The sequence below is a fragment of the Ursus maritimus genome, unplaced genomic scaffold (assembly GCF_017311325.1).
Source record: "Ursus maritimus isolate PB19 unplaced genomic scaffold, ASM1731132v1 scaffold_14, whole genome shotgun sequence".
NCBI classification, from domain to species: domain Eukaryota; kingdom Metazoa; phylum Chordata; class Mammalia; order Carnivora; family Ursidae; genus Ursus; species Ursus maritimus.
Genome location: NW_024423786.1, coordinates 33,347,117 through 33,364,306, shown reverse-complemented (window position 1 = coordinate 33,364,306; position 17,190 = coordinate 33,347,117). Strand labels below are relative to the sequence as shown.

The 17,190-nt window shown below is 35.5% G+C and overlaps 1 protein-coding gene across 3 annotated transcripts in view; it reads right to left on the bottom strand.

Annotated features, from left to right (window-relative positions):
• Positions 1–16,851, bottom strand: part of TASOR (transcription activation suppressor) — a 50,462-nt gene extending 33,611 nt beyond the window's left edge. The window contains exons 1-8 of one of the 3 annotated variants that reach the window (XM_040628662.1): positions 16,242–16,851; positions 8,314–8,459; positions 6,812–6,904; positions 6,080–6,152; positions 5,554–5,645; positions 4,934–5,095; positions 2,490–2,614; positions 739–770 (exon numbers count right to left, since the gene is read on the bottom strand). In XM_040628662.1, coding sequence (XP_040484596.1) covers positions 739–770; positions 2,490–2,614; positions 4,934–5,095; positions 5,554–5,645; positions 6,080–6,152; positions 6,812–6,904; positions 8,314–8,459; positions 16,242–16,575 — 1,057 coding nt within the window. In that variant the 5' untranslated portion in view covers positions 16,576–16,851. The remainder of the gene's footprint in view (positions 1–738; positions 771–2,489; positions 2,615–4,933; positions 5,096–5,553; positions 5,646–6,079; positions 6,153–6,811; positions 6,905–8,313; positions 8,460–16,241) is intronic. The other 2 variants (XM_040628663.1, XM_008703643.2) reach the window with 2 other exon arrangements.
• Positions 16,852–17,190: the final 339 nt, after the last annotated feature.

Below are 17,190 nucleotides of genomic sequence, written 5' to 3'. Positions count from 1 at the left end.
GAAAGAGTAACAACACAATTCAGCCACTGGCAGCCCAGAAGTAAATGTATGTTTACTAGATAGAAATAAGGGAAACACATCTAGAAACGTTTAAGTAGAAGAACAGCAACAACAAAAAACAAAATGAACAAAAAACACCCATGACATTTTTATTTATAAGAGAGTTCAAGCATTAGGATTTTTGTTTTAGTATCTTTTCCCTTGCAGAGTTATTCTAGCTGCAAAAAATAACAAATTTATTTGTCTTCATATCAGAAAGTTGAAAAGCAAAGACAATACATTTACTGCCCTCTTATTTCCCCCAAAGGAGACTATATTAAATCCAGTTAACTACATGAATTCCTATAGCATCTCATACCTTCTACTCACTCTTTTCATTGTGGAGAAACTTGATGACAGAAAATGTCAGTATTGCTTTTAATCTTCTTTAGGTCTTATAAATCCTAAACCTCTAAATACAATATTTTAAAAGCTGAGTTGTGAAGCTTATTTTTTACATTTATCAAAGTGCTAAAATCCTTTGGTCTATTCATAGTATCAGCAGCTTCCAAAAGAGACCTTATGCTTCAACAACCAACAACCAAATGTTGAAGCTACATCATAACATGGCCTCACCTCCTTTATCAGACTTTGCAGATTTTTGTTCATTATAAAAATAAAGCAAAACACTAATTTTTTACTATATGTACTTATTTTTTCAATTTATGGAACTAAAGGAAAGAAATAAAAGAATCTTACCTGTGTTTCTATCTGCATTGAAACTGTTTGATCTATAAATAAAAAACAAAAAAAGAAAAACATTACTGATTGGTAACAAGAAAGTTAACATTCAGGACCTTGACAAAAGTGCTATTTTTAATAGTATAATGTACAAGAAAATTAAGTCCTTCATCCAAGTAGGAAGAACATATTTATTAGCTACTTACTACAACATTTAATAGATCCAAGTCTACATGAAGAAAACACTTGGCTCAAATTACCATATCTGTCCAAATTTACGGGAGCTTTTTCCCAAAAATAGTCATCAGGAGATAACAGAGTTCATTAAAGTCTCTGTGAATTACTTTATTTTGGTGATGAGATTTGAAGAAATTGCCTCAATATATATTTAGACCTATTCATTAAATATTAAATGTTTAATATTAAATTAAATATTAAATATTAAATCTATTCAATAAATACTTACCAAGCTCCTATAATTTATCAGGCACAGTTTTAGGTAACAGGATTACCAAGATGAACAAAACCCTGCCTTCACAGAGTTCACAATCTCATGAAGAGGACAGACAACAATAAAAAATTAAGTATCTAATTTACCTGATGATGGTTTTAAGTGCTATGGAGAAAAAGACAAAGCAACTAAGGGTATGGGGTTAAAATTAAAATCATGGAAGACCTTGCTGATAAAAGACACCTTTAAGGAGAGATCTGATAAAAGTGTTAAATATAAATGATGCTGCTAATTGGGAAAAGAGAACAGCAAATGCAGAAGCCCTGTGGCAGAAACGTTCATGGCAGCATTCAAGGTACAGCCAAGGATGTTCAATCAATGCTCATTTTAAATGATACGGAGATCAAAAGATGGTATCAAAGAAGAGGCAAAGAAAATTAGCAGTTACTATTCCTGGAGGTATGACCTCATAATTAAGTGCTGGGTGTCTTTTAAAGATTACTGTTGAATGGCACTATTGTAACTATATCATGGAAGTCATATATACACAGCCACAAGAAAAATGAACAAGTGTCTGGATATCATATGAATTGCTACTTATGGCTATGGATGGATGGTTACCAGGGTTATTTGCTGACACAAAAAAAGTGTGCTGGATCTCAAACAACTTAAATGAAGACATGAGTTGATCTGGAAAACCAATGAAAAAATTGACCTCAAAAATGTATATACTTCATGAAATTTGGCTTTTTAAAACAGTATTTCTAAATCAATAGGTATCAATTTTACCAACCTTTTTCTGGAATCACCACATGGGAAAAAAATAAGGGAAACTGCTTTGTATTTGGTCACTTTACATTAGCGCTTATAAGAAATCACCAGTGGTACTCAATTCACTAAAAATCAGAATCCCTTAGAAGCTTTTAAAATTACCAATGCCTAGACTCCTTAAAAAACGTTTCATTTCTTAATTGGTTTGAGGTGGGACTGGATCATCTTTCATGAAGTTCCCCAATGTTAGGAGAGCTAATACACAAAATTTCACTTTTAAAAACTGCATTTTACTCAACTATGCAAACCTTCAGTATCAAGGAAAAAAGGGTCAACTGGTGAGGTGTAAGTAAACTTTAGTTTTTATTTCCACATAAATTATGTTCTTCACACTGACCTTTTAAAAGTCATCATGAATACTCATGCATCTAATTAACCACAAGGTAAGAAAAAAAAAAGGGAAGAAAACAAAGTGTTCCTCCTAATTCAGTAGTGCAGGACATGTAAAATAATATTCTGGATGATGTCTAAAACTCCTGAGTCTTACCTTGATGAAGGCACAAACTTCGGAGTTTGTATATCATCTTTGTAAGTAAAAGACACAACCGCATATGGACACACATGTCTTGGTCTTCGCCTGAGTTCATCAAAGCTATACTCATAAAAATAATACTAAAAATAAGAAAATGCAAAATTAACTTCTGTAAGAAGACAAGATGTACACAGTAGAATCTTTATTTGCCTGATTTTTCAGAAATATAACACCATTTAAAAGTACCTCTAACAGAAACTATCTTTAAGCACTGCTTGTCAATTTATTTAAAATAATTTGTACTTTATATTCATTTTATGATATAAAATATTCTGCTTCTCTATCTATCTTAGTTGCACTAATAGGTACTCTAAAAGCTTACTTCTGAAAAGCTGACTGCTGGGAATGTGCAACAAATTTCCTCATAAAAATGTTATAAATGGACATTTGTAAGCTCCCAAGTCAGCCCAAAAAGTCAATTTGATATAAAAAAGTAAATTGCTAAGGACACAATCTCAACCAAATCTAGCATTTTGTTCATTCTTTTTTTTTTTTTTTTAAAGATTTTATTTATTTGAGAGAGAGAGAAAATCAATGAGAGAGAAAGCACAAGCTGGGTGGTGGGGAGAGACAGAAGGAGAAGCAGACTCCCTGATGAGCAGGGACCCAGATGTGAGGCTTGATCAAGGACCATGGATCGTGACCTGAGCCGAAGGCAGATGCTTAACCGACTGAGCCACCCAGGTGCCCCTGTTCGTTATTTCAAAAGAAAAACATTATTGGTTCCAACTGCAGACCAAGCAGCAAAGAGGAAGTGGAAGAGATTATGAACACTGGTGACAAAGGTAGCTAATTCTCTTCGTACTACCCATCTGCCTCTCCCCTTCACCTACCGACAACATTCATTAGGGTTTTGTGACTTGCAGAATAGTGATTTTCATTAAAAAGAATGCCCTAGTTTATAAACAAAGCATTGTCCTTCAAAGTCCATTTATTCCCTTGGGAAACTACTGATTCCAATAATGTTGCTACTGCTCTAAAAATGCCTGGAAATTTTGGAAACATCAAGATAGTTTACAAGTTCTGTTAGAAAAACCTAATACTTTAAAAAAAGGCGGGGGGGAGAAAAAGCTACTGCTGCCTTCTGCAACTATTGTCCACAAGGTCATCAACTGGGCCAGCTCAGATGACTTTGGTGAATATAATTTTTGCTAAAAGCCCCCAACAATATGTCTTGTCCATTCAGAGTCTTCAAAAAAGGGGGCAATTATACTTGAATTTTGAAAAAAAGTTTCACTTACAAATGAGTGTTAAAAAAAAAAGGAACAAGAATAAATCTTTTTATATATATAAATAAAGATTAAAGAAAGAAAAAAAGAACATCTCCAGGGGGGTTAGCATACCACACCTTTTCCCATACAGTCCATTTGGCTATATACATTTTTTACACACTTGTTAAAAAAAATAATTCATTACTTTATACAGTAGTCCCCCCCCAATATATGCAGTTTTGCTTTCCAGTTTCAGCTTCTGTGGTCAACTATAGTCCAGAAGCAGATGGTCAGACAAATGGTCAGAAGGTCAACAGTAGCCTAACACTATGTCATAGCGCCTACGTCATTCGCCTCACTTCATCTCATCATGTAGGCATTTTATCATCTCACATCATTACAAGGGTGAATACGGCACAATGAGATTTTGAGAGACACCACATAACTTTATAGTATAATTGTTCTAATTTATTATTCTTGTGATTAATCTCTTACTGTGCCTAATTTATAAATTAAACTTAATCACAGCAATGCAGGTATAGGAAAAACATAATACATACAGAGCTCAGTACTATCCATGGTTTCAGGCATCCACTGGGAGCCTTGGAACGTACCCCTGAGGATAAGGGGGGACTACCGTAGTCAAACATCATATAAAAACATAATGACTAAAATTTGGCAAATATACACTTTTTTACTGTATATCAATTGTATCTGAATAAAGCTTAAAATTTAATTGTTTGCATCTTATAAAAATGTTGATTAAAATAAATATCTATCAAATCAATAGTATAAAATTACCTGAATAAGATAATTCAAGGGGCTTCAACTTTACCTTAAAGGATGAGTAGTATTTTATTAAGCAGGAGATCTTTCTAGGCCAGAATCTAGGTCAAGAGAAGCCAAGGCTTCAATATGAAATGAGGTGTGTTGAGGGCAGTGACCATAAAAAATACCAGGTTGGAAGAAATCTCAATATTACTCTGTAAGTCTAGGGAGCCATGGTATGTTTCTCAGATGTCTTGAAAACACTGAACAAACAGTAGTGAGAAACACTCTGGTAGTGTTATATGGAAACCAGAGGTTAGACTGGTGTGGTGGCAGAAGGTACAGAAAGGGAAACAATTTAAATGATTTGGTGACAAACAGATACGAAGTCGTAACACTGAAATGAATCCAGGCACCTACCTGAGTAAGCTCATAGGCTCTGTAAGCCAAAAGTGATGTAACTCTATTGGCATTCTTTGACACGTGACATTCGTGTTTTGGTGTTGGGTCCAAAGCACTTTTATTTAATATAGATTCCAAACTTTTTACACCCATGGGGTCATATATACTCTTTATTTTGCCCTAAAACAGACAAAACCTTTTAAGTCCACCTAAACTTAATTATTGACTATATGACGTTATAACATACTTCTTCAAATATAGATCACCTATGACAACAGTTCTTTCCTTTAATATCTGGTAACACTCAACACCTTTTACCAACGTTGAAGCAGTAAAAAAGACAACCATGGGGGAAAAAAAAAGTGCTGTTCGAATTTGCTTATCAATAAAGAAATAAAAATTTTATTTACAACACCGTTCACTAGCCTAAATGACATTATCAACATATTACCCTCTTCATTCTTTTCTTTGGAAAGAAATCAAATAGATCAAAGATGGCAAGCCACTCTTGAAAATATCTTTATATACTAAACTAAGCAAGGGCTGATTTTAAGTTAATCAAACTCCTAAAGACAGGGCCAACTAAAATCCAAATCAAATGTTGTCCTTGATATATGAAATTTAAACGTTAAAATTACCTTCATTATTTTAAAAATAATGACATCGCCCACCGTCCCAGCTTCCAAAGGATTAGCTTGTAATAAATCAGCATACCTAGAAAGATAGATACCTAGTGAAGAGGGAAAAATTAAAGAATTTGAATAAGGGCACAAATACAAAAAAGAAAATCCAAACATTTATCCTAATGATAAAAGATAAAAGGTATGACACCTTTTTAAAAAAATGTAATAACAGTAAAGACAGCTGATATTTAACCAAGACAGAAACAACAAAAATAACCCCCCCGAAACATGAAACTAACCAAATTTCTCAAAATCACCAGGACTAGACTGACTTTAAAAAAAAAAAAGAGAGAGAGAGAGAGAGAGATAATCTTTGATCAATTTGAGTCAGAAACAAAGGGTAAAACTGGTTTCACATTGTAGAACCTGAAACTATCCTCCTTTTCTGGGAATATGACAAGACATACATCAATTTAATGCGGCAAAATTAAATAATATATGTTTAAATGGCAATTCAATAGATTAAAAAAAAAAAGATTACCCATGGAAGGACTGCCAAGAATTGTTATTTTGGACTGGCCCACCTGTAATCCTTTTTCACATATGCTTTGAACCTAAATAAACAAAACACTTCATCTCACAATCATAATACATTAAAAACATGAAAAGATAATTTGCAAACTTGCTCTAAATAAAACCCAAGCTTCTAAACTATGTTAAGTTCTGCATTACAGAAATTTTATATATATGATAGTTTATGATTAAATATCAATGTGAAACTGGCTTATGCTTCCAATGTAACCATAGCTTGAATCCATTTTTTGTTTATACTAGGTGTGACAGACAGTCAGAATTCATGCCACCCACGTATATAAACATCCCCTTTTAGAGAGAATTAGAACTGGCAAAATATTTAAATAAAAATTCCACCTAAACGTCTTCAATTGAAGGAGAAAAAATAGTTCCCAGCATATATAACTAACAATATAGAAGATAATCTTATTTTAATAAAGGGAAAATTATTCATTATCAAGCACATCCTAGGGAAAGAAAACAGGTTTGGTCAGAGAAAAAATAAGCACATTTGAAAAACAAATTACATCACAATGAAATACCCTGCCCTACTAAATCATTTCTTCCATTTATACACCATATCATTTACACTAACTTATAAAATACTACTTTATAATTATAAAGTGTATTGTTACATTGCAAAACTAGTAACTTACAATGGAAACATCCTCAAACTGTTTTGTATAAAGAGTTCACTCACCTGGTATCGATCAACCATAAGAAATGCATAGGATTCTGAAAGTTCTTTATCTAAACGACCGTCAAACTTCAGTTCTCTTCGCTTTTCTGTGAACTAAATGAAATTAAATCTATAACAACTCCTTAGTATGTGATTATGTCTTTCAAGCTAAGAGCTTCAGTAATTTTATTCCTAAGAAATCCCAAATGTAACCAAAGTAGAAATTATCTTTTCTCTCCCTGTAATTTCTGTGCTTCAATTTTTTCATTATAATTAGCTCTTTACCTCATAATAATCAAATAGGCATCTAGTGTTTATCAATTTTAGCTAAATTTCTACTAAAGTTTTACCACATCCCAACTCTCCCACAGATTTTTAAGTTCATGTTTTAGTTACCTTTGCATCTCTCAGTTTACTTAACATGATGCACTGCATACAGTAGGTGGTTTAATCAATCTCTACTGAATGACCAACTTTTGGACTATAAACTCAATTAGGAAACAGAAAAGGTTTCATTTCTTTATATCTACAGTTTCAACGCCAACTATTTATGACATGCTCCATACATACTGCCAGGATAAAAAAGCGAGTTTGTCTAAGTATAACTAAACTCCAAGTCACCCAAAACTGACTCTCACTTTTAGATACAAGCGAATAGCTATACACTCAAAATATGGAGCTAACACCTAATAGATTTATATGCAGTATTCAGGCCATTACTGATGTTCAGTATTCAGTAATATGATTAATCAATCATTAGACTAAATTTCCATAGAAAATTAATAAATAACCCCTACCATACCATGAAACCACATCAAACTATCAGGGTTTTAATTTTCTTGGGGAGCCAGTAACTTCACGGATTCCTTCAAAATTCAACTCTGGCAGCACTGGGTTAACCAACTCACAACGTACAGAATTAATAGTACTTCATGTGCATTAGGAAGCAATAATCACATAAAATATTTCTAAACATCTCATTTATATTCCCTCAGAACTATGCATTCTGGCTTTTCCTAAAAATATTCTAATTTGTACATGAAAATACTTTGTTTACACTTTTTCACTAACAATTTCTACTAGTGATATTAAGAGAATTCAACTAGTAGACAATAATTGGGGAAAAAATTTAGCATATCCTAAAAAATACATACATTGGATTTCATTAATTATCTTCCAATTTAGACATAATATAGATTACAGATTTCATTTAATTAATATGCACTTAAAAGAGCAAAGGGCCTTATAAATTTATAATTAAGCCATTATACAATAAGCTATTCCTATGCTTAAGATTCATTTTTAGTAAGTTATTTCACATAATTGAACATTAACTTATCTGAACAGATAAACAGTGCTATATCAACAATATTTAGAAAAAAGATGTCATTTAAAACTTGTTTTCCTTTCCATAATTTGGCTTTCCTAAAGACTAGCATTTTTAAAGAAAAGGAACATAAAACAACTTCGAGGCTATTAACTGGTTCCGAAGAATCTTACAATAAGCACAATTTAAAACATACCTCTTTCTCCAAAAGTTCATTATGTATCAAGCAAGCACGTTTGTAGTTAAAATTTGTAACTGAGGTTGGTTCAAGGTAAGATGAATGGAGAATATTTAGAACATCTTCAAATTCTCGAGAGCCTGCAGTTAATGGCTGAAAAAGTGCTAAAAAAAAAAATAATAATAATTTTAACATTATTCCATCTTAAATGTAGTCTCTTAAATTTTGTGGGTTTACTATAACTTAAGTGAAGTTGAAAAAGGCATCAAGGCTATCTTATTTTGTGATATTCTAAAGAGACATTTATTAATTCACTGAAGAAAAATTAACAATCAGTTGCCCACATTGACCAGTTCCTTCAGCAATGAGCATCTGGCACTACAGATGCAGACAAGAGGTTACAATTTTGCAAACCTTAAGAATGCTATATTAGGCAACCTAAATTGCTTTACGACTTTCATAACAAGGAACCTGTGCATATTCTCAACTTGTCTCCACTCCTATCTTATGTTACACTGAAATAGTATGTCTAGGACCATTTATTTCAGCAAACTAAATGCTTACAGCATAAATGACTGTATAAAAACATTTAAGACACTTAGGTGTCTATAAAATTCTTCTATCTGGTTTTTAGTACTGAAGTTAGAATAAAATATGCTATATCCTTTGGCTTCTTGTATTACCAACATAAAGTAGAACATTTATTATGAAAGTTTAGTGAAATGGAAAGATGTAGAGCTTTGGAGCCAAGCCTGGACACAAATATCAAATCTAGAATTTATTAGCTTTGTGGGAGAGCCTGGGTAAATCAACCAAAAATAAGCTCAGTTCTCTCATCTGTAAAGAACTCTGGTTATCCTAATAACCACGAAATTCTACATTCCACACGAGACAACACATGGAAAAAGCTCTAAGCACAGCATCCAGTACAAAGACAATAATACTGTTTATCCCCCCGCCACAACTATTCCACATCCCCATTTAATTTTTAAAATACTTAAAGTCAAATACCTGATTTGTTCTTGGACCAGTGGATTACTGGTCTAATAATTTCGAATTTCCACTTTACGCATGAAATAGTTTAACTAATAAATTTCAAAAGTCTGCACATATAAATGTTCCCCAAACCAAAAAAGGAACCACTTATATTTCACTGTATACAGAAGTATCCATAGAACTTATGTTATACTGTATTACCTTAACTTCTTTTGAGACACTATTTCTAAAGAGTCAATAAATGTCACAGTCAAAATACTTTTAGGCTACTACTAAAAACAGCATTCTCCTTGTACATATTCTTAAAGATTAGTACTAGAGAGCAGCTAATAAAGTTTACTGTACTTTCTATACATGGTATTTGGCTTTAAAGGACATGATGTCAAATGACATATCCATCCATCCACTTACCACACTATGTATATATTACAAACATGTCTGTAAAAATGTAACATTCAATAACAAAATGTATATAAACAGTTCCTACTACTTTGGGATCCCACACTAAAACAAAGAAATAAAGCCAACACAGTTATGATGCAATAGACACTAGGGGTAAGCAGGGGGGGAAAATCACTCAAAAGGACATACTATTAAACACAAAATGTGTCCTAAAATCAAATTTGTAGATGAATATATTCAATAATCTATTGATTGTTAAGGTCCACAAGAACAAGGACTGTATCTGCTTTGTTCATTACTCTATCTTTAAGCATTGGTCCTAAGTAAGTTGAATAAATAGATAAATTAGTAAAGAAAATAAGAATAAACTTTGTCAAAGATTTTTTAAAAAACTGAATACAAATATATTCTACAACTACCAAAGTATCACTGCTATCATCTTAAATCTCACAAATTCAACAATCCAGTAATATGTAAAGCAAGATGAAAGCGTAAAAGAGGAAATACACCCTTATTCAAATCTGTTTTACAGAATGTGGTAAGAAAAAACATCTTTGTCACTGTTCCCAACAAAGTTGGGAAAAACTTGGCAAGGAAAACAGCATGTGGAATAGTCTTTACAGGCTTTCACATCCAAAATGGGTTAAGTATAATTTTAAAAATTGAGTTTTATGCAGGAATGATTTTTGTTTCTCACAAAGTGACTTCAGACATCTAAAATACTCCCCCCAAAAGTACCATATGGCTTTAAACTTCTATGAAATTTTACACGCCTACATAAATTATTTTCCTTAGTTAAGCTGTCCCAACACTACTTTCACCATTGATCTCATCATTAATGAAAAATTAAATCATATAAAGGGAGCAACTGTAGATGAAAATATAGAAAAAATGCCTGTGTCCTAGGTATTTTATATTTCAAATGACTCTGCTGGCTTTACTACTTAGGCTAGTTATCATTTTTTTCCCCTCCCAGTTATCATTTCTACAAAAATAATGTTGTAACTATTTTCAAGGATTTCAAGTCAATGTGCTGGTAATAATTAGAAATTTAACAAGTTTATGTTCCGAATGTACATTCCCTAGTGGCCTATTTTGTACTTAATAATCCTCTTAACACTGAACATCCTTTGGTCACTTCTCTTAAAGAGAACACATACATATCATAATCTTAATTATGGGTCATTATTTGGGGCAATAATAAACAACCCTGTGACTATCCAAATGGGGAACACAACACTTTTTATATTATTTCACTTAAGAAAGTAATACATTTTTCTCTGGATTCTGACAATTACTGAATTGTCAGTATGTCAGTACTAATCATTAGTACGTCATTGTTACTACTCAGATACTAGACTAAGTGCTTTACATGCATTACCTCATTTAATCATTAGAACCATCCTATGAAGTTCAATTACACCCATTCTACAAATGAACCTAATAGCTAACAGCTAATGTGGCCAAATTTACACAGTTAATGAATAGGGCAGGTAGGATTCAAATTCAGGCCGCTTAGCTTCAAATCTTGTATCCTGAGGTCTAAGTAAAAGATTTATGTATGTGTACACAAGAGCTGAAACTAATCATTACAGAGTGGAAAAATAAAATCGTGTCCTCATTTTAGACCAAGAAATCATATAGAAGACTTAGACCTAGGAAACTGGGTATAAAAGGAAAAGAACTTGATGTCCAGGATTATGCTCTTTCTACCTTACGTGGCTTCTGTCAGAGAAATCTTTTTTCTCATTTTAATGCATTTAACAGAGCCAAAAGCCATCACACACTCTTTTTTGGTTTATAAAGGTTACCAGAAATAACAATAGTTCCTCCACACATTAAGAAACATAATTTTGCTTATTTACAGGATTTCTATCAAATACATGTCAGACACATGGCTAATGAGTCAACTTACGTAATTCACAAAGTTTCCTTATTGACAAAATTGATCAGATGTTTTATGGGACTGAACAGCAGAGTTAGAAAGACACTAGGAGATTTATAATTCAGACAAGGAAAATGATTATATCACAGAATTAGAACTAGAATTCAAGTCTCCTGACTCCATATTATCAATACTATCAATAGAGTATTTTTTTTAATAACTGGTAGCATATAAAACATATTCAATTTAATGTTATATTTAAACAGTGGGAATAGACATAAAACTTAGGTCATGAAACAGATTGGTTCCTTAGTTCAAGGAACATTTTTTTCAATTACTTTTACCAATTTACTTAGTTCAATGTCATGTATTAAGATGCGTATATGTAAAACAAAAAAAATCATATATACATATATGTAAAAACAAGCTAACTTTTAAAATAAAAGACCACTGTTACCAAAACATACAAATAAGACAACGTGAACTTACCACATTCCAATTTAAGTAACTAATTCGTGGAAGAAAAGGAAACAACCAAGAGTGGGCTGTGAATCATGTGTGTTCTGTAATTCTCTGAATCCATCCGACATCTACTGGTATTGATTAAAATACAACAACTATCCATGTTCCTTTCAATAATTTACATGAAAGATTTTAAAAATCATTTTTCTTCAATCTAATAAAATTGCTACAGACATAATACTTTAGGAATGGAGGTTTCATCTCTAAATCAAGATTGATCATAATGGGGTGCCTGGGTGGCTCAGTCGGTTAAGCGTCTGCCTTTGGCTCAGGTCATGATCCTGGGGTCCTGGGATCAACCCCATCATAGGGCTCCCTGCTCAGTAGGAAGTCTGCTTTTCCCTCTCTCTCTGCCCCTCCCCTACCTGCTGGTGCGCACGCTCTAATAAAATCTTTAAATAAATAAATAAAACATAGGGCAGAATTAAGAATGAATATGCTGGCAGAGAATAGACAGACAAGTACAAATACAAAACTGTTGACTTTTTCTGGCCTGGGGCATAAGTCAAAGAAAATTTTACTACTATTACTTAGAATGTATATACACCTATCAAATGTTTTATATGGATGACTGGATTCTGCCTATACTTCCCTGGTTACTTCTACGTAGGGAAATCTACGGTACTTAGAACCCAACCATCCATATATAACTACTGAAACACCATGCAAATATCCTTTAAGGATACTTTGCCCCAGAGTCTTCAAAAAGACAATTGCAAATTTTGTGGGAAAAGATTGGTCTTGGGGAGGAGAATTAGCCATTAATTATGCTGGACTAGACCAGTATGGATGCAGGTACATGAGTAGTCTTACGCCCTACAGAAAACATCAACCAATAAACACTTTCCAGAAAGTGAATCATCACTATTTCGTTTCCCAAGAACTTTGCAGGGAAAAATATCAAATTGCCAATTTTAATTTGCTTTTAATGACTTATAGTATTAGATTTTAAAGTAAAAAAAGGCAAGAGTGAAACATCTACTGACAAAATGCAATTGTACAATTTGGTTAAATGTAAGAACAGTGCCTCTTTACACTACAGAAAATAGCCCACCAATAAACATCACAACGTACATCATCAAAGAGTAAATTTTACCCTTCCAGTCAACAGTTACGTCACTTAATGTCACTACTGATTAAATGTGTTAATTTCATAATAAACGTTTCTGATTTTCAAATACCCCAGAGATGAAGATGTACTAAATATTTCTAAATATAACAGAGGTTAAAAAATTTTTTAATAAATCAGATCAAAAGCTAACAAAAACACTTATATTACAAAAATAGAAGTCTTGCTAGTTTGAGTAGTGTTAAGTACTATATACCTAAGTTCAAATTCCAACTCTTCCTTTTACTAGCTGTATGACCTTGAGCAAGTTATGTGTCTTCTGATCACTTCGGTTTCCTCATCTGTAAAATGGGAATAATACCTACTACATAGAACTGTTGAGATTTAGTTAATACATGTAAATTGCTTTAAACAATGCCAACAACTTACTAATAAGCACTATAAAGTGTTTGCCAATATTACTAATTAGAACGGCAGTATTCTGGATGTTATGCTATTGTCAAAACCAAAAAAAGAACTTGGGAGTCAGAAAGTTACAGTCACATAGTATTTAAGGTACCAAAAATAATCGAGTCATAACGTTAAATTTCACTGGAAAAGCATAGTCACAAGCAAAGGTCTGCCATATTAAAATATGAATGCAAACGAATCTTTGATACTGAAAGGTTCAGAGGTATCTACTGAAAATGATCTAATATTCATAATAAATGACTCATATGACCACAACTAATATCTAGCCAAATCCTGTACATAAAGTGATACCTTTCAAGAGGTGATTTGGGGATGAAGTGTGAAACTAGCAGCACCTGCTGTACTATTTCTGATAAAGCATTTTTTTTAAATAATAAAAAGTTCAATTTTTCTATTAAATTCTATCACCAAACACTATCTTCTTTCAGTTTGGACAGGATAAAGTCCACGGTGGTAAAATAGCTGCTTATTTAAGTTTTAAAAGCTCTATTTAAATCGTTACTGCATCATTTCAACAGCTGCCGCTTAGTGCATAAATTTTCACTAAACATGAAAAAAGTCCAGTGTGTTTTATTTTCCTTACCTATAACCTCCCTGACAAAACAAAAGTTGACAACCTTTTGCCTCTAAGTGAAAATAGAAAACATAAATTTTCCCCAAGGAGCATCAGACCCCGGGGGGAGAAAACAACTAGGTTTTAGATTTCCTAATTCTTCAATTATAGTCACTTTTAGTGTGTTTAAATAAAGCCTATTTTACAGCAACCTCTGGATTTACCTAATTAAAAAAAATCACATGTAAACACAGTGCCTTTCAACATTTCCTGGTGACTTCCCTCATTTCAAACTATGAGGATTTCTACAACAATATTCTGGTCCTATCAAAAGTTAAAAGATGGTAAATCCATGGTTTACGGTGTACCATAAACCATATTCTTGGGTACTTAAACGAGAAAAAAAAAAACCGAAAAAAAAATGGACTTCAAAATTTTATCAAGCTAGGAACAAGAAAAAAGTTCAATCTCCCACCTCCTTACCATAGTCCACCTGAATGTACTTCCAACCTATTCTGACAATTGATAATTTAGGATGAACATCTGACTTTCCTCATATAGACTATATCATACATCTAAACTAAATAAACCGAAGAACTGACAGCCCTGACCTTTACAAGTATCCTCTTGAACTCTAAAATACATTAATTCACTTAAAAGATATTTCTAGAAACATTCCTCATGCTAGTGGACAAAGGTAACTTCATTTTTGTCAACATCGTTTCTCACACCATGGATTTCCTTGGCTTTGTCATCGAAATACAAATTAACACTTTGACTTTATTTGTATATTACTGATAAAAGGCTCTAAGGATTTCAGTTCAAATTAACACTTTGACTTTATTTGTATCTTACTGATAAAAGGCTGTAAGGATTTCAGTTGTGCAAATGGAGATGGTTAAGCACATGGAAAAAGGAAGCTCATGCTTAATTCAAGATTCCAAGTCTTTACTAAGATTTAAATTACAAATTAAAAAGCTTTCTGAAAAAAAAAAAAATCCTATAATTTTCCAAAAACTAAAACACGAAAAGCTGAACCACGAAGTAAAACAAAAAGAAACTTTAAATTGACTAAATCCAGAGTATTCCAAATCACTGGATAGTCAAAAATAGTGTAACAGAAAACGGTAATACTAATTTTGATCTCCATTAGAAATGTGTCATAATATAGCATTAAGTCTTAAAAAGGTAAAAGTAGTTCATGTAACTGTTCCTATATTGGTTCCAAAATATAGACTGGCCTTTAAAAAAAAAACAAAACAGCAAAACAAAAAAAACTTAAGTTCTCTCGTCTGCAAGATCAAGTTGGGACTCTTGGGCATAAGCTAACTTCTATTTTTTTTCCACAGGGAAATTACTGCACCAAGAACCTACCTTCCCATTCTTCTCAAATACAAGAGAAAACATACTGAAGTTCGGATTGAAAGAGAGAGAGAGACCTACTTAATCTAACGCTTCAAAAACAAGGGGAAAAATCTACATGGAAATGAAGTGTGATGGAAAATACCAGTGTGCATGGATCACATCTAATGGAGATTTCTAAACAAGGGGAGACGCTGACATCGAGCAAATTTCAAGTAGACACTTAGAGCTGAAGAATTTCCAAAGGGAGCAGCACTTTTGGTCCTCTGAATGCAGTGGCCTTGGAGAAAGCCCCAGAATCCATGGCCACGGGCTATTTCCACAGTGAGACTTGTCAGAAGCATCCTTAGGAGGACACACCAGCTTCTGTGCCTTCAGGGGCTGGGAGGGAGGGGCGCCGAGCACCATCTTTCCTCTCTGGGAGCTGCAGCCTTACGGACAAGCTTCAAACCTGAGCTACTTCCAACTTCCACGGGGAGAGGGGGAGCAAGGGAGCGTGGTTCCACCGCTTTCCTCTCGCACCAGGCGCAGCAGCTGGGTGGCCGTGGCAGTGAGGGGAGAGGCGGCTGGCGCTGCATGCGTGTTTACGTGTCTCGGATGGGTGTGGGAAGAAGAAACAGAGAGGTTCTAATGAAAAGATGGAGGGGAGAGAGAAAGAGGGGTTGGGAGAAGAAGGGAAGCACCACCTTTCTTTTCTTTGCTCTTCCTGGGGATCTGAAAACTCCTCCTAACGGGTCTTTCGGGCTCTTCGGGGCCTTTGAGGAGAGCGGCCGCGCCCGCCTCAGACGAGTCCTGAGGCTGCTCGTGGCTGACGCTCGGGGCGGCCGAGGCCGCAGCGGTTTCCTCAGGCCCGGCGCCGCCGCCGGGCTCCGCGATGCTGAGGCCGCCGCCGCCGCCGCCATTTTGTGGGGAGGACTCAAGCTCCGGAAGCGCCTGCTTCATCTCGTCGTCTCCGCCGCCGCCACTTTCCCAGCTCGCGTCCGTCGGCGGAGAGGCCTCCGTCTCCCCAGCAGTCGCCATCGCGCCGGCGTGAGGAGCTCCGGGAAGCTTCTGCCGGCAAGGTCGGCGGGGGTGGGGGGAAGGGGCAACGGGCCGGCCTCGCCACCGAGCTGCTCTCAGCCCACCCACCCCCTTCCCCCCGTGGCCGCGGGCCCCGGTCCCGACCCAGCAGCCTCTCGGGGGCCCCAAAGCTGGCGCCCCAACCGTGCCGCCCGGGCCCAGGAGCCGCTCCTCGCTCGGGCAGTTCTTCTGCCGGCCCCCGCCACTCAACGTGCTCGCGTCGGGGCCGGGAGGGGGCGGGCCCGTCGCGGGCCGCTCCGCCAATGGAGTCGCGACGCCCGCCTCCGCGGGTGCGGATAGACGGCGCAGGGGGGCGGAGCCTCGGGGCGCCCGAGCCCGCCAAAAGGGGCGACGGCAACGCCCTGCGAATACCTCGACGCCGCGGCAGGCTTCAGGATGGACAGAGCTTGAGGCGAGCTGCAAGTTCCCGGACCGCTCCTGGCCAGCGCTGCAGGGGAGGGAGGTGCGCCTGGACCGGTCCCGCGAGGCCAGGCGTCGCCTATCGTAGTAAGATAACCCCTTTCTCCGCGCACAAGTTTCGTCCGCCAAAAGAGGATTTAAGCAGTGGATGCCGGA